This window comes from Scyliorhinus torazame, chromosome 16 (assembly GCF_047496885.1).
Source record: "Scyliorhinus torazame isolate Kashiwa2021f chromosome 16, sScyTor2.1, whole genome shotgun sequence".
Lineage (NCBI taxonomy): Eukaryota > Metazoa > Chordata > Chondrichthyes > Carcharhiniformes > Scyliorhinidae > Scyliorhinus > Scyliorhinus torazame.
In genome coordinates this window covers 77,775,978-77,801,808 of record NC_092722.1, presented here as the reverse complement: position 1 = coordinate 77,801,808, position 25,831 = coordinate 77,775,978, and the positions used below count along the sequence as shown (strand labels likewise).

The 25,831-nt window shown below is 51.7% G+C and overlaps 1 protein-coding gene across 2 annotated transcripts in view; it reads left to right on the top strand.

Moving 5' to 3' along the window:
• The window catches only part of LOC140392888 (epithelial sodium channel subunit alpha-like), a 145,385-nt gene that overhangs the window by 101,139 nt on the left and 18,415 nt on the right, over positions 1 to 25,831 (top strand). For both annotated transcript variants that reach the window (XM_072478650.1, XM_072478649.1), the window contains exons 10-11: positions 1,138 to 1,195; positions 20,581 to 20,633. In XM_072478650.1, coding sequence (XP_072334751.1) covers positions 1,138 to 1,195; positions 20,581 to 20,633 — 111 coding nt within the window. The remainder of the gene's footprint in view (positions 1 to 1,137; positions 1,196 to 20,580; positions 20,634 to 25,831) is intronic.

Genomic DNA, 25,831 nt, shown 5'->3' with positions numbered 1-25,831 from the left:
CACATCTTTGGGGTTGTGGGGGTGAGACCCACACAGACACGGGTAGAATGTCCAAACTCCACACAGACAGTGACCCGGGGCCAGGATCGAACCCCGGACCTCGGTGTGGTGAGGCAGCAGTGCTAACCACTGAACCACTGTACCGCCCTCGAGGGTCAGTACTGAGGGAGTGCCGCACTGCCAGATGGTCAGTACTTAGAGAGTGTCATCCTGTCAGAGGGTCAGTACTGAGGGAATGCCGCCCTGTCAGATGGTAAGCCCATAAGGAGTGCCACACTGTTGGGGATTCAATACTGAGGGAGTGCAGCACTGTCAGAGGGTCAGAACTGGGGAAGTGCCGCATTGTTGTAGGGTCAGTACTGAGAGAGTGCAGCAGTGTCAGAGGGTAGGTACTGAGAGAGTGCAGCACTGTCAGAGGGTCAGTGCTGAGGGAGTGCTGCACTGTCACAGAGTCAGTGCTGAGGGAGTGTCGCACTGTCAGAGGGTCAGTACTGAGGGAGTGCTGCACTGTCAGAGGGTCAGTACTGAGAGAGTGCTGCAGTGTCAGAGGATCAGTACTGAGAGAGTGCAGCACTGTCACAGAGTCAGTGCTGAGGGAGTGTCGCACTGTCAGAGGGTCAGTACTGAGGGAGTGCTGCACTGTCAGAGGGTCAGTACTGAGAGAGTGCAGCACTGTCAGAGGGTCAGTGCTGAGGGAGTGCTGCACTGTCAGAGGGTTAGTACTGAGAGAGTGCAGCACTGTCACAGAGTCAGTGCTGAGGGAGTGCCGCACTGTCAGAGGGTCAGTGCTGAGAGAGCACCGCACTGTCAGAGGGTCAGTACTGAGAGAGTGCTGCACTGTCAGAGGGTCAGTGCTGAGGGAGCACCGCATTGTCAGAGGGTCAGTACTGAGAGAGCGCCGCACTGTCAGAGGGTCAGTGCTGAGGGAGCCCCGCACTGTCAGAGGGTCAGTACTGAGGGAGCACCGCACTGTCACAGAGTCAGTGCTGAGGGAGTGCCGCACTGTCAGAGGGTCAGTACTGAGGGAGTGCTGCACTGTCACAGAGTCAGTGCTGAGGGAGCGCCGCACTGTCAGAGGGTCAGTACTGAGGGAGCACCACACTGCCAGTGTTATTAAGATCATTACTCTTGTTTCAGGCAAACAGAATATCAGATGATTGCAGGATATGCAAATTGGCCATCAAAAAATTCAGAGGTGAGTGTGGAAATTAAATCCAAACTCTTATCTACTCACACACACCCACACTCTCTCACAGACTGTAATGACTTAGACCAGGCCTTTGAGGTTGACCAATCGGAATACGAGTTCCCTGATTAGTGGCCCAATCAGGGAACCTCTTCTCTGTATATAACATTGTCAGATCCTCTGCCCTCCCGGAGTAGACAGCAAGTGAATGCACCTGGTTGTACTGCTGTTGGTTTTGTTAATAAAGGGATTCTGGTGGAGGGAATTCTGCCTCCGTGGACTTATTACAGTGGCGACGAGGAAAATGGAACGACCCGAAGGAACCTGCTCATTAGCAGCCGCCGCATATTGAGGGTAAGCCACTGACGGGCAAAATGCCTTTATTTGGAATTTGGATGCTTTTGACCCTGCAGTGGAAGACTGGGCCCAATATGAAGCAGATGAAGTACGTTTTTAGAGCGATATAGTTCCATATATTTAAAACTATATTTAAATATAGTTCCGGATGCAAAGCAACGGGCCATTCTGCTGACCGTGTGTGGGCCGACAGCTTTTGCCATCATGCGCAGTCTCACTTTTCCGGAGGCACCGGACACGATAGCTTTCCAGGAATTGGCGGACTTAGTAAAAGAGTACTATGACCCTAAGCCACCTCTGATCGTGCGAAGATACCAGTTTTACTCAGCATTGTGAGACACAGGGGTGTCAGTCACTAACTTTTTAACACAATTAGCAGAGGCTTGCGAATTTGGCCTGACACTAAATGAAATGCTCTGAGACTGGTTGGTGTGTGGAATAAATAATTTAGCAGTACAAAAACATCTGTTAGCAGTTAGATTTCAAACAAGCATTGCTGCTGTCTTTGTCTTTTGAAAAAACAGCGAGCGTAACACGTGAGTTACAGGGTACTCTGATGGAAGTAGACACCCACACCAGTGCAACTGAGTTAAGGGGCTACCACTGGGGGATAGCCAACCACATAGCCAGCCTCAGGAATGACATGGATACTAAGGAACCCAGGCCCACTCGCAGAACCGCTCCCAAGCACGGGACAATTAGGACCAGACAGAGAGCAGCCCCTGCAGACCTCCACCCAGCATGATATTGTAGTTGTTGCCAGAGAGAAGAAATAGAAGTGCAAAATCAACATTTCAGAGAAGGACACGTAAGCTGGGGTACAGGAGAATGCACACCCTGGAAGCCCCACCTACCTCTGAGGAACAACTAATTTGTGTAATGATGGTTAAATCAAAACCCATTAAATTAACCACAGGGGTGAACGGACGTCCAACATTAATGGAGGTCGACACTGAGCAGCTGTATCTGTGATAGGGGAAACAGTATTGAATAAAATTCACACTGGACTCCAACCCTTATCCCTAACCAGGAACTTGGAGAATGTTGGACACAACACATGTACCTGTGGTTTATGCAGAGCAACTGGTTAGGCTGCCTTTAATCGTAGTGGAAGGTTTGGGGCCGAGCTCATTGGGACGAAACTGGCTAAAAGAGATCCAGCTGGATTGGGTAAACATTTTGCAGCAGGAAAATGGTCGCCGAAGCGAATTCCCGTGCAGATACACAGAGGTTTTCCAAGAAGGGCTCGGAACAATAAAAGGAGCAAAGGTGACATTACACGTAGATCCAGAGGCAGTCCCAAAATTCTACAAAGCCTGACCGATACCCTTCGTATTAAGGGAGAAAGTCAATACTGAAATCAAGAGATTGGAGCGGGAAGGAATAATAAAACCGGTCCAGTTTGCAGAAAGGGCAATACCCATGGTGCCTATCCTTAAGACGCACGGCTCGGTCTGTCTTTGTGGAGACTTCAAACAAACAATTAATCGCTACTCACAACTGGACAAATATCCAATTCCCCGGATTGAGGATTTGTATGCAGAGCTTGCTGAAGGACTCTTATTTTCAAAGCTGGATATTGTCATGTGAGAGTACCTTTAAGAAATGGGTGTTTATAAACGGGTGTGTATATAAATATCTGTAGTGAGAGTACCTTTAAGGAATGGGTGTTTATTACTGCAGTGATGTCAGAGAGTGGGTGGAGCTGGGCTTTCTGTCAGCTTTTTACTTTCGTTTTAGGCTGTTTGCTGCAGGGTGTGTTTTAGTTTTGTTTTCAGAGCTGGATAGCTGCAGTCACAGCCAGAAGGTGTATGAATCTCTCTCTGTAATCTAAAGTCTGTAAATCGATCCTGGTGATTTAAAACTAATAACAGTAATGACTTTAACCTGATGTGCTTCTGGTAAAAGTTCTTTTTTTTAAGTCTTATGGATGTTAAAAGGACAGCTTAAGGATTACTTAGTGTCGTATTCTTTGGATTTGAATTAATGGTTGCTAAGATGTTCATTGTATGTTTTAAAAAGGTTAACTTGAGTTCATAGAATAAACATTGTTTTGCTTTCAAAAATACTTTTCCATTTCTGGTGTACCACACCTGTAGAGTGGGCCGTGTGCACCCAGAGCACAATATAGTAAAAGTTGTGGGTCAGGTGAACTCCATGATACACTTTGGGGTTCTCTAAACCCTGGCCCATAACGATATGAGCTTAGCATATCTACAGCTGAAGCTGTAGGAAGAGTCACAAAAATTCTCAACGATCAACACACTGAAGGGCCTTTTCAGTACACAGGATTATCCTTCGAGGTATCATAAGCCTGTGCGATATTCCAGTGCACAATGGAGAATTTGCAAAACACCGGTAAAACCTAGAGGAAGTCTTTAGGAGGTTTCCAGCAGCAGGCATGCACCTAAAGAGGGAGAAATGTGTTTTTCTAACACCTCAAGTAACCTATCTGGGGTACAAGGTTGACAAGTCAGGGCTACACCCTTTGGAGGATCAGGTGAGGGCGATGCCCCGGCCCCCACCACAATCCAGGAGTTAAGATCTTTTTTCGGACTGGTGATGTTCTACGGAAAGTTCATACAGAACAGGGCTTCCACCCTGGACCCCCACCAATTACAAAAAAGGGGCAAGCCTGGGATGGTCTGCCCGCCAAGACAGGGCTTTCAAGAAGATCAAACAACAACTCTATGACCCCAGGAAAGAGTTGGTGCTCACTTGCGACGCGTCTCCATATGGCATTGGTGCAGTTATGGCACAGAGGGCAAAACGGACAGGAACGGTACCAACGGACAGGACTTTAGCAACAGCAGAGCGAAAGTACGCCCAAATTGAAAAAGAAAGACTGGCTGTGATCTTCGCGGTGAAGAAATTTCACCAGCACTTGTATGAAATTCACAATAATCATAGCCCACAAGCCGTTGCTGGGCCTGCTGAAAGAAGACAAAACGGGGCCACCAATAGCTTTGACCCGGATCCAACACTAGGCCCTACTACTGGCAGCGTACCAATATCAACTGGAGCATCACTGGGAACCAGGATGACAAACGGCGACGCACTAAGCAGGCTGCCATTATCGGACACCCCGCCATTGGTACCCAGAATAGAAGAAACGGATTTCCTGGACACCCTTCCAGTGGCCACACAAAACATTCGTTTGTGGACACAAAGGGACTCAGTTTTAGCAAAAGTAAAACACATGGTGCTAACGGGGGAGATGGAAAGACCGGTCCAGGTGGAATTCCACCCCTACTGGAGCAGAAGAGAGCAGATCACCGTGGAAGACGGGATACTGCTATGGGGGGCTCGGGTAATAGTTCCAAGTCAGGGCCATCGAGCCATACTGGCCGAACTACATCATGGGCACCCTGGAGTCTCAAAAATGAAGATGCTGGCCAGGAGCTATAGCGGCATTGGTCGGTCGGTGCCAAGAATGCCAACAAGAGCAGAAGGTGCCACCGGCAGCCCCGTGACTTCATGTCGATTTTGCAGGCCCGTTTAGGGGTTCAATGTTTTTAGTGATGGTAGACGCCCATTCCAAATGGCTGGATGTCTACAAAATGAACTCGGCAAATACAACAGCAACCATCGCAAAATTTTGAACCTCGTTTGCAACACATGGTATCCTGGAGGTGTCAGACAACGGATCAGTTTTCACCAGCCAGGAGTTCACTAAATTCATAAGTCAAATGGAATTTGGCACATAAGGATGCACCATACCACCCGGCATCAAATGGGTTGGCGGAGAGAGCCGTCCAGACCCTAAAAGTGGGGTTGAAAAAGCAGTCCGCAGCATCGCGCTGGCTATTCGACTATAAGACAACCCCACACGCCACAACGGGAATACACCGGTGGAGCTATTCATGGGCAGACGGCTCCGAACCTGGCTGAGTCTATTATTCCAAAATTTAGGCGGAAGAGTAGAAAAACACCAAGAGGCCCAATGCAGAGGCCATGACAACACTCGCCGAGAAAGGCAGTTCAACACGGGTGGAAATGTATGGGTCAGAAATTATGCGAATGGCCCACATGGGTAGCAGGAACAGTCCAAGGCCAGGACAGGACCTGTCGTATGAGATGTGTAGGAGAACGCGTAGTAAAAAAGCACCTGGATCTGGTGCGGGCCTTGGATTCGTTTCCTCCCCCGGACTCCGAACAGCATACCGAGGACCGTGGAGAGTCCTCCCCAACAAACTATTCACACACCACAGGTGTGGACATCGGACTCTGATATGGACACCATGGATGACGCCGGAGGAAGAGGGCAAACCACCCCTCAGGTGCTCTCATCAGGAAAGATAGGTGCCTAGCCGTTATACCCCCTCTCCATCAGAGGCCGAAGTTGAGGATCCGGACCCAGCGCAGAGACAAAGAAAGAGACTCTTGAGCCTAGGGGGCTCCTCTGACTTTGGGGGATCAGTGGCCCAATCAGGGAACTTCTTTGTGTATATAGCACGTGAATGTGTAGTGATCTGTGTCAATATACATGATCAATGTATGTAAAACTAGTACAGCCAATTCAACACTAGATGTCTCACTATCAGATGGTATAAGAAAGACTTTCCCGCTCTTTCTGAGAGTGTGCTTCAGGAGAGTGAACAGACAAGACATGGAATAGCTAGAGAGAGAGAAGTTATTTCATTATTACATTGTTTAGTTAGTTATCTTTACTGTATTTTATTTCTTTTACTAGTTGAGTATTAAGTATAAAAGACTCTCAAATATTACTTATATTACTCAATAAATTAGTTCATCTTTACAAGAAGACTATTGTTCATTTCATCAACTCGCTGGTTCTCTCGCTCTCTCTCTCTCTCTCTCACACATACTGGGCTGGATTCTCTGATTTTGCGGCTAAGTGCCGACGCCGGTGTGGGAACTGTGACGTTTTACGAGGCAAAATCTGCACCGAACCCTCACCGATCCTGGGACCGGTGAGGGGCTAGCAGCCGCGCCGGGTAAAACCTCCAGCTCCCACGGCAAAAATGGCCGGAGAATGGCCATGTCTGTGCACGCCGATGACCTGCAGTGGTCGCGCCGTACAACCTGGTGCCAGCCGTGCACGGACCCCACCTGCCAAATACTGTCCTCCTGGCCGCCCCCCCCCCCCCGGCCAGCAGTGCGGCTCACGGCCGACTGTGGCAGCGCTGGATGCAGTGTGCGGCCGACACGCCGGGGTCCTGACCGCTGAGACCACACGTTCCCCCGCGCGGTCGGGAACTCGGCCCATCAGGGCGGAGCATCGGGGGAGGATTTTCCAATGATGCGCCAACGCCGCTCCAACGGCACGCAACGCGATGTCGCCATTTTGGAGGGGGTGGAGAATTGACAACGGCCGGCAAACCGGACCCACCCCCGATTTGGCGCAGAGTCAATTCTCCGCCCAATTGCAGATTACGATATCGGCGTCGGGCAATGGAGAATCCCCCCCCCCCCCCACTCTCATACACACTCTCTCTCATACACACACTCTCTCTCTCTCTCATACACACACTCTCTCTCTCTCTCATACACACTCTCTCTCTCTCTCTCATACACACACTCTCTCTCTCTCTCATACACACACTCTCTCTCTCTCTCATACACACTCTCTCTCTCTCTCTCTCATACACACTCTCTCTCTCTCTCTCATACACACTCTCTCTCTCTCTCTCTCATACACACTCTCTCTCTCTCTCTCATGCACTCTCTCTCTTACACACATTTTTTTCGAAAAATATTTTTATTCAACATTTTAATATTTTCAAACAATACACAACCCACCCCCACGCCACACCCCTCAACAGTAACCAGGTCTCCAAAATGTAGAACAAACAAGCCCCATCTCTGGTGGAACTCCTCACCTGTCACCCTCAGAGCTAATTTCACCTTCTCCAAATACAGGAACTCCAAGTCCCCTGCCACGCCAAGACACGGGGGGGGGGGGGGGGGGGGGGGGGGGGGAGAAGCTGACCTTCTCTCCTCCAGAAACAGATCCTTCATCTCTTTTACTCCTTTCTCCTCCCATCCCCGGAACCTTGCATCTATCCTCCCTGGCTCGAACCCGGGATTCCCTCTTCTCGGCATCACCCTCGACCCTACCCTCAACTTGAAATGCTGCCGAAATTGCCCCCAAATCTTCAGGGTGGCTACCACCACAGGATTACCCGATCCCTACCCGGGGTGAATGGTAGCGGTGCCTTTGGCAATGCCCGCAACCCAGGCTCTTCACAAGAACCCGCCTTCATCCGCACAAACAGAGCCTCCATCTCCTTACTCCAGCCCCGCACCTTCTCCGCATTCGCTGCCCAGTAACAGTGCAACAAGGTCGGAAGGGCCAAGTTCCCCCGGCTGCCAGGCCCTTTTTGGAGCACCGCCTTCCTTATCCTCACCACCTTCCCTGCCCATACAAACAAGAGACCAGCCTATCCACCCCTCGCAAACTTTGGCAAAAAGACCATCAGACACTGAAACAGAAACCGGAGCAAAATGTTCATTTTGACTGTCTGCACCCGGCCTTCCAGCAACAAAAAGGGGAGACGATCCCACCTTCCCAAATCCCCCGTCACCTTCCCCACCTTGGGCGTCATTCTCCGACCCCCCGCCGGGTCGGAGAATGGCCGTTGGCCGCCGTGAATCCCACCCCCGCCCCCGCCGAAGTCTCCGGTACCGGAGATTGGGCGGGGGCGGGAATCAGGCCGCGCAGGTTGGCGGGACCCCCCGCTCAATTCTCCGGCCCGGATGGGCCGAAGTCCCACCCAGAAATTGCTTGTCCCGCCGGCATAAATTAAAGTAGGTATTTACCGGCAGGACAAGGCGGCGTGGGCGGGCTCCGGGGTCCTGGGGGGGCGCGGGGCGATCTGACCCCGGGGGGGTGCCCCCACGGTGGCCTGGCCCGCGATCGGGGCCCACCAATCCACAGGCGGGCCTGTGCCGTGGGGGCACTCTTTCCCTTCCGCCTCCGCCACGGTCTCCACCATGGCGGAGGCAGAAGAGACTCCCTCCACTGCGCATGCGCGGGAAACTGTCAGCGGCCGCTGACGCTCCCGCGCATGCGCCGCCCCGAATGTCATTTCCGCGCCAGCTGGCGGGGCAACAAACGCCATTTCCGCCAGCTGGCAGGGCGGAAATCCCTCCGGCGTCGGCCTAGCCCCTCAATGTTGGGGCTCGGCCGCCAAAGATGCGGAGCATTCCGCACCTTTGGGGCGGCGCGATGCCCGTCTGATTGGCGCCGTTTTGGGCGCCAGTCGGCGGACATCGCGCCGTTGGGGGAGAATTTCTCCCCAGGTTTGTGAAATTAAGTTTACGGACTCGTGCCCAGTCCCCTGCTACCTGCACCCCCAAGTACCTGAAGTGAGTTGTCACTACCCTAAATGGCAATCCTTCCACTCCCACCCCTGCACCTGGAGAAGACGCCACAAAATGCTCAGCCTAAATTCAATTTATACCCCAAAAATGCCCCAAATTTCCCTAGAAACTCCATTATGTCTCTCTCCAATGAGCCTGGGTCCGAAATGTACAGCAGCAGATCATCTGCGTACAGATAGAGACACCCTATTCTCCACCCACCTCCATGAGCCCGAATCCCTCAGTGGAATCGCCAAGAGTTCAATCACAAGTGCGGAGAAGGGGGGACAAGGGGCATCCCTGCCTCACTCCCCGAAGTAGCGTGAAGTACGCTGAATTTGTGTCATTGTTCCGCACACATGCTGTTGGATTCTTTTTTTAAAAAACATTTTATTAGGGTATCTGTAGTTTTTATAATAATAATAACAGCAACATAAGCATGATACATAAAACATTTCCATCCCTATCCCATGCTTCACACTCCCAACAATGAAACAATAGCATAACCCCCCACCCCCTCTAGATTTCTGCATCCACTGACATTTTTAATTTTCTCCGAAGTCGACGAAAGGCTGCCACCTCCGGGAGAACCCTACCATTGACCCTCTTAGGGCGAACTTTATTTTCTCGAGACTGAGAAACCCAGCCATGTCACTAACCCAGGTCTCTAATTCTGGGGGCTTCTAGTCCCTCCACATTAACAAGATCCGTCTCCGGGCTACCAGGGAGGCAAAGGCCAAAACGTCAGCCTCTTTCGCCCCCTGGACTTCCGGCTCTTCCGACACTCCAAAGATCGCCAGCTCTGGATTCGGCACCACCCGTGTTTTGAGTACCGTGGACATTGCATTAGCAAAGCCCTGCCAACACCCTCTAAGCTTCGGGCATGCCCAAAACATGTGGACATGATTTGCTGGGCTTCCCGCGCACCTCGCACACCTGTCCTCTACCCCAAAGAACTTGCTCTTCCAGGCCACCGTCATGTGTGCCCAGTGGTCTACCTTGAATTGTATCAGGCTAAGCTTGGCACATGATGAGGATGTATTAACCCAGCTTAAGGCATCTGCCCACAGACCCGCCGCGATCTCTCCCCCCCCCCCCCCCCCCCCCCCCCCCAGCTCATCTTCCCACTTGCCCTTTAGTTCCTCTATCGGAGTTTCCTCCGACTCCATAAGTTCTTTTCAGATATCTGATACATTCCCCTCTCCCCCCCCCATGTTCTGGAAACTACCCTGTCCTGTATCCCCCGTGGCGGCAGCAGCGGGAAGGCCGGAACCTGCCTTCTCAGGAAATCCCCTACTGGCAGTTCAAATTTCTCCTCGAAAGCCTTCAAGCTAGGGAAGCTCCCATCTATGAATAGATCTACAATCTTCACAATTCCTGCTCTCTGCCATCCTCGGAACTCACCATCCAGTCTACCCAGTACAAACCGATGGTTGTTGAATATCGGGGCCCAAACCGCTCTCCTATGTTTCCTCCACTGCCCCCAGATTCTCAGAGCCGCCACTTGTGGAGTATTGGGCCGGCGAGAACGGAAGAGGAGCCATTATCAGTGCCCCCAAACTTGTGTTCTTACATAATGTCACCTCTGCTCGCTCCCACGCCCCCTCCCTCCCACTACTCACTTCCTGATCATGGCTATATTAGCCACCCAGTAGTGGTTACAAATGTTCGGCAGCGCCAACCCACCCTCCCCCGGACTGCGCTCCAACAACACTTTCTTCACTCGCAGGGTTTTACTCGCCCACACAAAGCCCCAAATCACCTTATTCACCCGCTTGAAAAAGGCCCTCGGGATGAAGATGGGGAGGCACTGAAAGACAACCAGGAATCTGGGGAGGACCGTCATTTTCACGGTCTGTACCCTCCCCGCCAGTGACAGCGGGAGCATGTCCCATCTCTTAAAGTCCTCTTTCATTTGTTCTACGTGCTGGGTTAACTTGTGCAGTGCCTCCCATTCCCGAGCCACCTGGATTCTCAGATATCGAAAGCTCCTTCCTACCATTCTAAATGGCAGTACTTCCAGTCTCTTCTCCTGTCCTCTTGCCTGGATCGCGAACATCTCACTTTTCCCCATGTTCAATTTATACCCCGAAAACCTGCCAAATTCCCTATAAATCCATAATTTCCTCCATCCCCCCCCCCCCTAATGGGTCTGAAATGTACAGGAGCAGGTCATCCGCGTAGAGCGAGACATAGTGTTCCAACCCCCCCGAACCAGCCTTTTCCAGTTCCTAGAGGCTCTTAACGCCATGGCCAATGACTCTATGGCCAGAGCAAACAGCAACAGGGAGAGGGGGCACCCTTGCCTTGTCCCTCGGTGCAGTTTAAAATAGTCCGACATCAGCCGATTCTTGCGCACACTTGCTACTGGTGCCGGATACAGCAACCGCACCCAATAATGAAGCCCTGCCCAAACCCGAGCCTTCCTAACACCTCCCACAAGTAATCCCACTCCACCCGATCAAAGGCCTTCTCCGCATCCATCACAACCACCACCTCCATCTCTCCCCCCCTCTGAGGGCATCATAATAACGTTTAAGAGCCTTTAACATTGGCCGTGAGTTGCCTGCCCTTTACAAACCCCGTCTGGTCTTCCGCTCTCACCCCCGGGACACAGTCCTCTATCCGTGTGGCCAGTATCTTAGCCAGCGGTTTGGCGTCCACATTCAATAGAGAAATCGGCCTGTATGGCCCGCATTGCTCCAGATCCTTCTCCCGTTTCAGGATCAGTGAAATCGAGGCCTGCGACATTGTTGGAGAGAGGACTCCCCTCTCCCTTGCCTCATTAAATGTCCTCACCAGCAGTGGGCCCAATATCTCCGAAAGCTTCTTGTAGAATTCCACTGGGTAGCCGTCCGGCCCCCGGGCCTTGCCCGACTGCATGCCCTCCAGCCCCTCCATTATTTCCTCAATTTCAATTGGGGCTCCCAGCCCCTCCACCAGATCCTTATCCACCCTCGGGAACCTCAACTGCCCCAAGAACTGCCGCATCCCCTCAACCCTAACAGGGGGTTCCAACTCGTATAATTTACTGTAAAAGTCCTTGAACACCTCATTCACCCCCACTGGGTCCAGGACCGCGTTCCCACCTCTGTCCTTTCCTCTCCCCATTTCCCTGGCTGCCTCCCTTTTCCTAAGCTGGTGCGCTAACATTCTGCTAGCCTTTTCCCCATACTCATACACCGCTCCCCTTGCCTTCCTCAGCTGTTCCACCGTCATCCCTGGAGACAACAGCCCAAACTCCACCTGTAACCTCCGCCGCTCCTTCAGTATTTCCAATCCACCTGGAGTATCTCCCCAATCTATCCCTCTCTGCTCGTTCCACCTTTTCTCTATGGACCCGTATCGAGATTAATTCCCTTCTAACCACTGCCTTCAGAGCTTCCCAAACCGTTGCTGCTGAGACTTCCCCACTGTCATTTATTTCCAGATAATTCTGGATGGACTTGCTCACCCGCCCACAGACCGCTTCATCTGCTAATAGTTCCACATCCAGCCTCCATAACGGGCGCTGTCCTCTCTCCATGCTAACCCGTAAATCCACCCAATGTGGGGCATGATCCGACACCGCGATTGCCGAGTACTCGGTATCCACCACCCCCGGCAGCATAGCCCTGCTCAGGATTTTAAAAAGTCGATCCGAGAATATACCTTGTGGACATGGGAGAGAAAAGAAAACTCCTTCGCTCTTGGCCGTCCAAACCTCCATGGGTCTGCTCCCCCCATCTGCTCCATAAACCCCTTTGCTTCCTTTGCCCCGGCTGGTACCCTCCCTGTCCTAGATTTTGACCGGTCCAATCCTGGACCGATGACTGCGTTGAAATGTCCTCCCATGATCAAATTATGCGACTCTAGGTCTGGGATCTTCCCCAACACCCGCCTCATAAATTCCGCATCTTCCCAGTTCAGAGCATATACATTCACAAGTACCACCCGCATCCCCTTCAGCTTCCCACTCACCATTATGTACCTGTCCCCCATACCTCGCATGATTCTCCCTGCCTCAAATGCCACTCGTTTGTTAATCAGGATTGCAACCCCCCTGGTCTTAGAGTCCAGCCCTGAATGGAATACCTGGCCAACCCACCCCTTCCTCAATCTAGTCTGATTTATAACCTTTAGGTGTGTCTCTTGGAACATTGCCATGTCCGCCTTCAATCCTCTCAGATGCGCGGACTCGCGAGCCCTCTTAACCAGCCCATTTAGCTCTCTGACGTTCCAAGTAATCAGCCTAGTCATGGGGGGGTTCCTGCCCCCCCCTGTCCCCCACCGACTAGCCATTACCCTTCTTAGGCCAGCCTCCAGCTCGCGTCCCTTGCCTCCTCGAGCCCGCCCTCGGGCCTCCGTCGTCCTCGATCTACCACTTGTCCCCTAGTAACAGTTCCGCCCCTGTCAGCAGAGCATCTCCCCAACCCCTCCCTCCCCTTAGTAACAGCACCAAACACCCAACCCCCCATATCAAACTTATCACATGCTCACCCCCCACTGTGCTTCCGTGAGTTAGCTACCCTAGCTAACCTAGTAGCTCCCGCCCATGGTGCCAGACATCCTATCTCCCCATTGTTCTCCCTCTTTCCCACCCCCCACCCCGCTTGTACATACATATTCAAATTAACATAGTTCCGAGTAAACAAACAGTAGAAGAAATCCCACCACCCAGCTCCCAATAGAACAAGGTTAACTTTAGAAACAGAAATAACCCCTTGTTATATAGAGCACTGTATATTCAAAACAGCACAAAAGTGATTTTCACCAAATCGCCACCGCAATGCCCTCCCCAAGGTTCAGTGTCTTTAGTCCCCAGCTAGTCTTTTGTCCTTGATAAAATTCGTTACTGCGTCTGGTGACTCAAAGTAAAGTTCCTGGTCCTCAAACGTAACCCAAAGACGTGCTGGATACAGCATCCTGAACTTCACCCCCTTCTTGAAGAGGGCTGATTTTGCCCTATTGAATCCGTATTGCCTTTTGGCCAGATTGGATTGGATTGGATTTGTTTATTGTCACGTGTACCGAGGTACAGTGAAAAGTATTTTTCTGCGAGCAGCTCAACAGATCATTAAATACATGGGAAGAAAGAGACTAAAAGAAAATACATAATAGGGCAACACGACATATACAATGTAACCACATAAGCACTGGCATCGGATGAAGCATACAGGGTGTCGTGTTAATGAGGTCAGTCCATAAGAGGGTCATTTAGGAGTCTGGTGACAGTGGGGAAGAAGCTGTTTTTGAGTCTGTTCGTGCGTGTTCTCGGACTTCTGTATCTCCTGCCCGATGGAAGAAGTTGGAAGAGTGAGTAAGCCGGGTGGGAGGGATCTTTGATTATGCTGCCCGCTTTCCCCAGGCAGCGGGAGGTGTAGATGGAGTCAATGGATGGGAGGCAGGTTCGTGTGATGGACTGGGCGGTGTTTACGACTCTCTGAAGTTTCTTGCGGTCCTAGGCCGAGCAGTTGCCATACCAGGCTGTGATGCAGCCCGATAGGATGCTTTCTATGGTGCATCTGTAAAAGTTGGTAAGGGTTAATGTGAACATGCCGAATTTCCTTAGTTTCCTGAGGAAGTATAGGCGCTGTTGTGCTTTCTTGGTGGTAGCGTCGACGTGGGTGGACCAGGACAGATTTTTGGAGATGTGCACCCCTAGGAATTTGAAACTGCTAACCATCTCCACCTCGGCCCCCGTTGATACTGACAGGGGTGTGTACAGTACTTTGCTTCCTGAAGTCAATGACCAGCTCTTTAGTTTTGCTGGCATTGAGGGAGAGATTGTTGCCGCTACACCATTCCACTAGGTTCGCTATCTCCCGCCTGTATTCTGACTCGTCGTTATTCGAGATCCGGCCCACTATGGTCGTATCGTCAGCAAACTTGTAGATGGAGTTGGAACCAGGTTTTGCCACGCAGTCGTGTGTGTACAGGGAGTAGAGTAGGGGGCTAAGTACGCAGCCTTGCGGGGCCCCGGTGTTGAGGACTATTGTGGAGGAGGTGTTGTTGTTCATTCTTACTGATTGTGGTCTGTGGGTTAGAAAGTCGAGGATCCAGTTGCTGAGTGGGGAGCCAAGTCCTAGGTTTTGGAGCTTTGATATGAGCTTGGCTAGGACTATGGTGTTGAAGGCGGAGCTGTAGTCAATAAATAGGAGTCCTTGATTTCAAGATGCTCTAGGGATGAGTGTAGGGCAGGGAAATGGCGTCTGATGTGGACCAGTATGCGAATTGCAGTGGATCAAGGCGTTCTGGGAGTATGGAGGTGATGCACTTCATGATCAACCTCTCGAAGCACTTCATTACGACTGAAGTCAGGGCCACTGGACAGTAGTCATTGAGGCACGTTGCCTGGTTCTTCTTTGGTACCGGTATGATGGTGGTCTTCTTGAAGCAGGTGGGGACCTCGGAGTGGAGTAGGGACAGGTTAAAGATGTCCACGAATACCTCTGCCAGCTGGTCCGCGCAGTCTCTGAGTGCACGACCAGGGATCCCGTCCGGGCACGTCGCCTTCCGAGGGTTCACTTTCAGGAAGGCCAATCTGACTTCGGAAGCTGTGATGGTGGGTATGGGTGAATTATGGGCTGCTGGGGCACTCGACAGCGGATTGTTGGTTACCTGCTCGAACCGAGCAGAGAATGCATTGAGTTCATCGGGGAGGGGTGCGCTGCTGCCAGAGATACTGTTCGGCTTCGCTTTGTAGCCCGTTATGTTGTTTAGTCCTTGCCACAACCACCGAGAGTCTGTCTGTGACTCCAGCTTGGTTTGATATTCTCTCTTGGCATTCCGGATGGCTTTGCGGAGGTCGTACTTGGATTTCTTGTATAGGTCAGGATCGTCTGCCTTGAACGCCTCAGATCTGTCCTTCAGTAGGGAGTCAATCTTGCGATTGAGCCATGGTTTACGGTCGGGGAACGTACGTACTGCTTTCTTTGGCACGCAGTCGTCCACACATTTGCTGGTGAAGTCTGTGACGGTGGTGGCATACTCATTTAAGTTGGTCGCTGAGTTCTTAAATATGGACCAGTCCACTGTCTCTAAGAAGTTACATAAGAGCTCTTCTGTCTCCTCGGACCAGCACTGCACAACCTTCTTAGCTGGATTCTCCCGCTTGAGTTTCTGCTTGTATGCCGGGAGAAGGAGCACCGCCTTATGGTCTGATTTCCCAAAGTGTGGTCGGGGATGGAACGGTAGGTGCCCTTGATTTTTGAGTAGCAGTGGTCAAGAGTGTTGTTGCCCCTGGTGGGACAGGAGATGTGCTGGTGGAATTTTGGCAGTACACTCTTGAGGTTGGCCTTGTTGAAGTCTCCGGCCATGATGAGCAAGGCCTCCAGGTGTTCTGTTTCGTAGTTGTTTATTACTGTGTATAGTTCATCCAGCGCCTCCCTCACTACTGCCTGGGGTGGGATGTAGACCGCTGTGATAATGGCTGAAGTGAACTCACGTGGAAGATAATATGGGCGGCACTTCACGGTCAGGTATTCCAGGTCTGGGGAGCAGTAGGAGGAGTTGATGAGGAGACACACCCCTCCACCCGCGCCCAAGTCCTGGCAGATGCGCAACTCACAGTTTTCCCACTTGCAGCTCCGTACCTGCTTGGCCCACCGCAAAATCTGTTCCTTGTCCAGGAATCGGTGCATTCGCACCACCATCGCCCTCAGCGGTTCATTCGCTCGCGGCTTCCTCGCAAGCGCTCTGTCCATTTCCAGGGGTCAAGTAAACGCCCCATCACCCATCAACGTTTCCAGCATACTTGCCACATATGCCCTCGCGTCCGATCCCTCACTGCCGTCTGGGAGGCCGACGATCCTCAGGTTCTGTCTCCTGGACCTATTCTCCAAGTCTTCCAGCTTCTCCTGTAATCTTTTCTGGTGGTCCTTCATCATCCCCGCCTCGGCCTCCAGCACAGTTATATATTCCTTGTGCTCGGACACCTTTTTCTCCACCTCCTGAATCACCCTTTGAAGCGTTTCTAGACCCTGCTCCACCCGATCAATCGATGCCTTAATCAGGTCCAGTGTGTCTTTCTTTAGTTTGGTGAAGCACTCCTCAAAGAACTTCACCAGCTGTACCGTCGACCGCTGTGTCACCTCCCCAGGGTCCTGCGTCTCTGCCATGCTTTCCTGCTCTGCCGGCTCTACCCGCGTCTTCCTTGCTTGACTATGTCTCCTTACACAGCCAATTCTAGTCCAGCTCTCCATACACTGGTGGGGGATTGCTCCTCACTGTCTCACACTCCACCGATTTATCCAGTGAAATTCCCCAAAAAACAGGAGAAAAGGTCCAAAAATTCCGTCACAAGTGGGAGCTACCAAACGTGCGACCTACTCCTCCGTGGCCGCCATCGGAAGTCATGCTGTCGGATCCTTGGACAACAATTTTACCCATGCCACAAATTTAGGCCCAATCCCAAACTTCTCCAGCACCGCAAACAAGTAACTCCCCTCCACTCTGTCAAACGCCTTCTCCACATCTAATGCCGCCACCACCTTTAACTCTCTTCCCTGTGCCGGAGAAAGCACCATGTTCAGCAGCTACCCCATGTTTGACGACAGCTGCCTGCCCTTGACGAACCCTGTCTGATCCTCACCCACCAACTTCAGATGGCACTCTCCGCCAACAACTTCGACAATGTCTTAGCGTCCGTGTTCAGTAGAGAAATGGGCTTGTGTGACCCGCCCTCCACCGGAACCTTCTCGTACTTAAGTAAGAAGTCTTACAACACCAGGTTAAGGTCCAACAGGTTTGTTTCAAAGTGCAGGTGACGAAGGAGCACCTGAGGAAGGAGCAGTGCTCCGAAAGCTAGTGATTTGAAACAAACCTGTTGGACTTTAACCTGGTGTTGTAAAACTTCTTACTTAAGAAGGAGCAGGTCCCGGTGGAGTGTGGATAGAATGCCTGCCTCATTGTCTCCAGCAATCCTCCCTTTTACTATCGCATCTTCAAACATTTCCACCATCAGCGATGCCAACGTATCCTTAAACTTGTAAAACTCCACTGGGAACCCATCCAGCCCCAGTGTCATACCCGACTGCATCTTCTCTATTGCTACCTGCACTCCCTCCACCCCTATTGGTTCCTCCAATCCCGTCCTCTCCTCCTCTCCCAGCTCCGGACACTCCAGTCGTTCCAGAAACTCCTTCATCTCCGGTGGCTCCAACTTATACAAACCCCTGTAAAAGTCTGCAACCACCTTATTCACCTGCTCCTGCGCCGCCACCACCTATTCCATCCCTAATCCGCGTGATCTCCCCCGTCGCTGCCTGCCGACCATCGACTGACCTTCTCACCATACTCCTCAACCAACCCCCTCGCTCACCTGAACTGCCGAACCGTTCTCCCGTGAACAGAAGATCACACTTTGCCTGTTCCTCCTTCCTCCTCACCAATAGCCCTGACTCTGGATCCTCCGCATACCTTCCATCAACCTCAAAATCTCCGCTATCAGCCGCTGCTGCTCCTCCCGCGCCTCCCTATCCACATTCTCCCTGAACAAAAACTCCACATAATCCTCTATCACCTTCCCCACCTTAATGCAGAAATTCGGGTCTGCCAACAAACCCACATCCAACCTCCACACCGGCCTCGGAGCTGGGCCCTTCTCCAAGACCACATCCACCCAGCATGGTCCGATATCACAATCGCCGAATACTCTGCCTTCTTTACCCCAGCTAGTAGCGCCTTACCTACCACAAACAAAGTTGATTCTGGTCCAGTGAGAAGAAGAACCCCCCCCCCCCCCGCCCTATCAATCAGTGAGTATCCAGGTCTGGTATGGCCACTAACATCCTCCCCACAAAGTCACCGTTGTCCCAGTTTGGGAGAGACCAACACGACTAATCTCCCTTCCAACACCCCCGTCACTATCATGTACCTGCCCCCCACATAATCAGTCACCGCCTTCTCCATCTGGAACCTCACCCGTTTACCCACCAGTACTGACACCCCCCTGGGGTCCTACTGTCGAAGCACAGTCTCTCTCACACACACTCGCTTACACCCACTCTCTCTCACTCTCTCTCTCTCTCACACTCTCTCTCTCACTCACTCTCTCTCACACACACTCTCTCTCACACACACACTCTCTCTCTCACACACACACTCTCTCTCTCACACACACACTCTCTCACACACACACTCTCTCTCTCACACACACTCTCTCTCTCACTCACTCTCTCTCACACACACTCTCTCACACACACACTCTCTCTATCACACACACTCTCTCTCTCACACACACACTCTCTCTCTCACTCATTCTCTCTCACACACACTCTCTCTCACACACACACTCTCTCTCTCACACTCTCTCTTTCTCTCACACAAACTCTCTCTCACACACTCTCTCCAATACACATTCTCTCTCTCTCACACTCTCTCTCTCTCACACTCTCTCTCACACTCTCTCTCTCACACACACACTCTCTCTCTCACACACACACACACTCTCACACAAACTCTCCCTCTCACACACACACACACACTCACTCACCCTCTCTCTCTCTCTCACATATACACTCTCACACATGGGGCAGCACAGTAGGACAGTGGTTAACACTGTTGCTTCACAGCTCCAAGGTCCCAGGTTCTATTCCTGGCTTGGGTCACCTGTCTGTGCGGAGTCTGCACGTTCTCCCCATGACTGCGTGGGTTTCCTCCGGGTGCTCCGGTTTCCTCCCACAAGTCCCGAAAGACGTGCTGTTAGGTGAATTGGACATTCTGAATTCTCCCTCAGTGTGCCTGTCTTGTGAGGGTACCTTTAAGGCATGGATGTTTAAACAATGAACCTTTAAGAAAACAATAATGTCATAGAGTGGGTGGAGCTCTGCTCAGTTCAGCCATTTTGCAGCTTTTTAGTTTCAGTTGGTGTGTGTCCGTGTTTCCAGAGAGCTGCAGTTAGTTTGAAAAGAGCTTGTGAGTGTCTGTGTTTTGTAGTGAGCTGGATCTGCTGTGATCTCTGCCATGAAAGACTATCTCTGGATCATTTGGGTGATTTAAAGTAAAACCTTTAACCTGATGTGATTTTGTTTAAAGGTGTTAAGTCTCTTGGAAGTTTGAAGGAACATTTTAAGGAGTTATTTACTGTTACAATATTTTCTGAGTTATCTTTGAAGTAAGGGGAGTTAAGAGATCCAATGTTTATTTAAGATGTTAAGTTGAGTTCATGGAATAAACAGTGTTTTGTGTTTAAAAACCCACGTGTCCATAATTGTAATCCCACACCTCGGGAAAGCCGTGTGCTCGGAAAAGTAACAAATCCATTAAAGGGAGAGGTTGATTGAACTCCATGATACATTTTGGGGTTCTGAAAACGCCTCGCCCATGACAGTGCCTGAACAGGCGCTGGAATGTGGCGACTAGGGGTTTTTCACAGTAACTTCATTGCAGTGTTAATGTAAGCCTGCTTGTGACAATAAAGATTATTACAAAAGATTACGCACTCAGTTTCACACATACACTCACATTCACACTCTCACCCTCACACAAACACAGATAAACACATAATCACACACTCACTCTCACACTCACACACACTCTCACACACTCCTGCACACTCTCTAACACACACACACACTCTCTCACTCACTCACACACACACACACTCTCTCACACACACTCACACTGTTGCTCTCACACTCACACACATACTGACACACCACCTCTACTTTCTGCCCTCACTCTCTATCTCCATATTAATGATGTTCTTTCACTAACTTTTTCCATTTCAGAACTGGATCTATCCATTGCTCCAAAAGGAAAAGCAGATCATCACGTCAAACAGGTGAGACAATGTTCAGTGTGAACCATTCTGGGTTTACTGGCTTACGGGGATAGGGTGGAGGCGTGGGCTTGAGTACGGAGCTCTTCCCAAGGGCCAGTGCAGACTCGATGGGCCGAATGGTCTCCTTCTGCACTGTAAATTCTATGATTCGCTCGCCGCTCTCTCTCTGTCTCTCTCTTGCTTTGTCTCTCCCTGTCTCTCTCTCTCTCTCTCTCTCTCCCTGCCTCGCAGTTTCTATGTCTCTTCCTGTTTCTCCCTGCCTCTCTTTCTCTATCTCTCTCGCTCTGTCTCACTTCTCTGTCTCTGTCTCTCTCTCTCTGTCTCTGTCTCTGCCTCTCTCTGTCTCTCTCTCTCTCTCCCTGTCTCTCTGTTTCTATGTCTCTTCCTGTTTCTCCCTGCCTGTCTTTCTCTCTCTGTCTCTCTTATCTGTCTCTCTTTGTCTCTGTCTGTCTCTCTCTCTCTCTCCCTGTCTCTCACTCTCTCTCCCTGTCTCTCTTTCTCCCTGTCTCTCTCTCTCTCTTTCTGTCTCTCTTTCTCCCTGTCTCTCTCTCTCTCTTTCTGTCTCTCTTTCTCCTTGTCTCTCTCTCTCTCTCTCTTCCTGTCTCTCTGTTTCTATGTGTGATGAACGGTTACTGCCTCATCATCATGTAAGGTGATGTCTCCTTTAAGACCGGGCTTGGAACCCTGGGGACTCCGCCTCTGGCTCCGCCCATCTGGGAGCCATACATAAAGGCCTGCCTCATGGGCTGTGTAGCAGTCAGCACTTGTCTCAGCTCTAACATAGTTCTTAGTCTAATAAAGCCTTCTTTACAGTTTAATCTCTAAGCATCATTATTGAGGGTACCTCAATTTATTCGACTAAACTAGATTCAGGATGGGCGCAGGCCTAAAACCAGAGAAGCTCAATTTGGAAGCACGAACACCGGAGGCAAAGGAAATGTTTAAATCCTGGCTGCGGTGCTTCGAGGCCTACCTGGACTCCGCAGAGACTCCCATCCTGGGGCCACGCAAGCTGCGTCTACTCCACGCCCGGGTGAGTCACAGAATCTCCGCCACGCTCAAAAAGGCGACGTCTTATGATGAGGCGGTCGAATTACTCCGCAAGCGGTTTGTCAAACCCGTCAATTAGGTGCACGCCCAGCATCTGCTCTCTACCTGCTGGCAGCGCTCGGGGGAATCGTTAGACGAGTTTGTTGAGAAACTCACCGCGCTTGCCAGGGACTGTGACCATCAGGATGTGACAGGGGAAGTCCATATGAACCTGCACATCAGAGACGCTTTCGTGTCCGGCATCCGCTCGACCTACATCCGGCAGCGGCTGCTCGAAAACGGGGCAAATGACCTCCAGGACACGCTAACGCTCGCCTCCTCGCTGGAGGTGGCCCGACATAACTTGGGTGCGGACTCTGCGAGCCCTCCCCCGGACTTCCTCCAACTCAGCCGTATTACAGGCCTGCGCCACGCGGCGACCCGCTCCACATGGGGGCACACCGTGCTACTTCTGCGGGCAGGGCCAGCACCCACGCCCACGCTGCCCAGCCCGCTCCGCGATCTACAGCGACTGCGGGACTAAAGGGCACTTTGCAAGGGTCTGCCTGGCCAGACCCAGGGGCCAGAAAAACAAAGAACAGCCGGCCCGAAAATCAAGCTCAGGCCTCGTAATGCTGCTGCGCACCGACCCGACACGCCCCCTTCTGATGCATCATCAGCCTCGTGCGAATCATGGGAGCAGCCATCTTGTCGGCGGCCATCTTCTCGACCCGACACGTGCGACCGACGGCGGCGGCCATTTTACGAGTCCGACTCGGCTGAGGACTCCGACTACCCGCGAGTGGGTGCGATCACCCTCGACCAAACTCGGCCAAAACACCTGCAGAACTCCATGATGCAGGTCCAGGTCAACGGGCACGACACTGCATGCCTCTTCAACTCCGGGAGCACGGAGAGCTTTATCCACCCTGAAACGGTAAGACGCTGCTCCCTACGCACCCATCCCGCATCCCAAACCAAAGCCCTCGCATCTGGGTCCCACTCGGTACAAATCAAGGGGTACTGTATGGCGGATCTCTCGATCCAGGGCACCAAATACACCCGTTTCAAATTTTATATCCTCCCTCACCTCTGTGCCTCCCTGCTGCTCGGACTGGGTTTCCAGTGCAGCCACCGAAGCCTGACACTGAAGTTCGGCGGAGACTTGCCCCCCCTCACGGTGTGCTGCCTTGCGACACTGAAAGTCGCACCCCCCTCGCTATTCGCGAACCTAATGTAGCCACCTAAAATGGCTGATTCCCAATTAGAATGGTCAAACCCCGATCTGAAATGGCGAACGAAAGAGGCTGATGGGAAAATCAGCCAACAGGACTCAAACAGACAGCTGCAGGTAAAACAGTGTATTCGCCTCTGGGGAAATCGGCCCAGACCGATTCCTGCAGCCATCAACATAACAACCCAGCCATCTGCATAGTAATCAGCCATCCCCGGGAACAATTGCTACACATTAACAACACAAAGCCGATCCAGACCTGTCGGCACCAGCAGGGGCTGACACAAAGGAAGGTAAACGACCACCTCCCCCCCCCCCGGTCAAGGAATCGCCCCATTATTGGAGCATATCGAACCAAGTGATTGGGACCAAGTCCAATCACTTGGAACCAGGTACAAGGTCCGCCCCGAGAGGCGGGAAGCCCCTGGGGACTATAAGAATAGGGGCCAAGTTCAAATCGACCCTTCTTCTCCTGCTCGCAACCTTCGAGACCTTTGCTGTTGCAGACATAGAGGCTGTCTGAGTATATGTCTGCTGGGCTGGGGAAGGAGTCTGGGTGGTCTACTATGTACACGATGGCCGCAAGCTCTGCTGCCTGCGCGCCTAAGTGCCCGGGGAGTTTTAATGCTATCTCCTCGAGGGCGCGTCCCTGCGCATCCTCAACATAAATCCCACAACCTGTTATGCGTTGCCCATCTAAGACTGTGGAAGATCCATCCACATAAATCCTAATGGGTTCACACGTGTCCGGGTGAGGGGGGCTCTGAGATCAATTTCCTATTTTTCTGGGGGGTGTTTTTGCTACAAAGGGGCCTGTATTGTGGAGTGGAGAGATGATTTCACACTCATGCGGGGTTCCGGGGTACTGTAGATTGTCCGCTAAGTATGTGTGAGTCTTTGTCCGATTTACTGTGATGTCCCGTCCTTGTAAGAGAAGGGTCCATCTAGCAGCGCGGATTTGGCTGACGGTACGTCCTTGAGTCGTCCGTCTAGTAAAAGTTGGGTGGGGGTGTGCTCGGTCAAGATGGTGATGGGGTTCAGTCCGGTAATGTATGAAAAGTACTGGACTGCCCAGAAAACTGCGAGCAGGTGCCTCTCACAGGCTGAGAATCCCTGCTCCACAGCATCTAAAATTCGGGAGGCATAAGCCACGGGTCTTAACTGGTCGTGCCGTTCCTGCAGGAGCACGGCTGAAAGGGTGCGGTCTGTGGTCGCTACCTCTATGGCGTAAGGGGAAAGCGGGTCTGGAACTTGTAGTGCGGGGGCGGCTATGAGCGCCTGTTTTAATGATTCCACAGCATCCGTATGCTGCGGGAGCCATTCCCAGGGGGCTCCCTTCTTTAGGAGGTCTGAGAGGGGCGCTGCCTTGCTGGCGAAACCGTCAATGTGGTTTCGGCAGTAGCCAACCAGTCCTAAAAACGACCGTAGGGCTGAAACGTTCTAGGAAGGGGCAATTTAGCGATCGAGTCAATTCTTTTATGCTCGATCTCGCGTTTGCCGTGTGTGATAATAGTACCCAAATATACCACTTTTTCTTCCAATATCTGGGCCTTTTTGGGGTTGACTTTACAGCCAATGGAATGTGGTAATTCCAGGAGTTCGGACAGAAGTTCAATGTGCTCTTCCTTGGTGTCTGTCTGCAGTAGTAGATCGTCTACATACTGTACCAGACATTCGGGGCGAGAAAATTTTGCTAGTCCATTTGCCAGCTGTCGGTGGAAAATGGAGGGGGAGTTGTGGAAGCCTTGTGGCAGGCATGTCCACGTGTACTGCTGCGCTTTAAAAGTGAAGGCAAATTTATACTGGCACGCCTTTGCCAATGGAATGGAACAGAATCCATTACTGATGTCCAGAACCGTGAAATATCGGGAATTGAGTCCCTGTTTGAGCATGGTCTCGGGACTTGTTGCAACGGTGGGGGCTGCTGCGGGGGTGACTTTATTGAGTTCCCGATAATCAATGGTTAGTCGCCATGATCCATCGGGCTTTCTCACTGGCCAAATCGGGGCATTATTAGTGGAGGCTACCGGTCTTCGGACACCCTGCTCTAATAAGCTCTCTATAACTTTTAGGATTTCTCCCTCTGCTTCTAGGGGGAATCCGTACTGTTTTGGGGTCTAGGGTCCGGTCCTGTTACTTGTACGGAGCCAGTCATCCGTCCACAGTCGTGCTTGTGGGTCGCGAATGCTGCCCTGTTCTTTTGCAGGACTGCCCTAACCTGCTTGTCCGTGCTGAGTGTGGTGGGGTTGAACCAAAACTCGCCTACTGCGCTAATTTTGTTCATGTAGTCCCCTATGTTGAGCGTTGCGGGGGCTCTAGCGGATTTCGCCATCTTCCAGACACACTGGTTGACTGGATCGAAGAATAGGTGGTGGGAATTCATAAAATCAATCCCCAGAATGTGTTCTGCTGCGTGGCGCAGGTCTACTAAAACTACGGGGTGTTTTGTGGTTATGTTTCCTATTTGAATGGGTACAGGGTGTGGCGCACAAAGACTCCGTGAGACAAACAGAGTGAAGTCGATGAGGCTTTATTAAGCGTGTCTGTTCCCCAGCAGCCCGATAGTAAACTGGCCTGCGGGGGAAGGCACCGGCTTCTTATACTTCGCCTTCAGGGCGGAGTATGAGGTCAACGGCCAACCAGGACCCGGGATCTGTCAGCCAATGACATTAGGGCTTCCAGTCCCACATGACCCCCAATACATACTACCACATTCACCCCTTGTCAAAAATGAACCCGGCGGGGTGATGCTTCGTATGGTGGTAAGGGTTTACAGTACTGGTCCTGGGAGGAGAGAACAGTTACATGGTAGGACCGTATTGGACAGTATCGTCCTGTTACAACTATTTACAGAGGATATATGAAAACAAAATGTTCATTGGACAGTCCATCTTTGTTTTACATCGACGCCACGAGTCGGTCGGGCGGTCTGGTC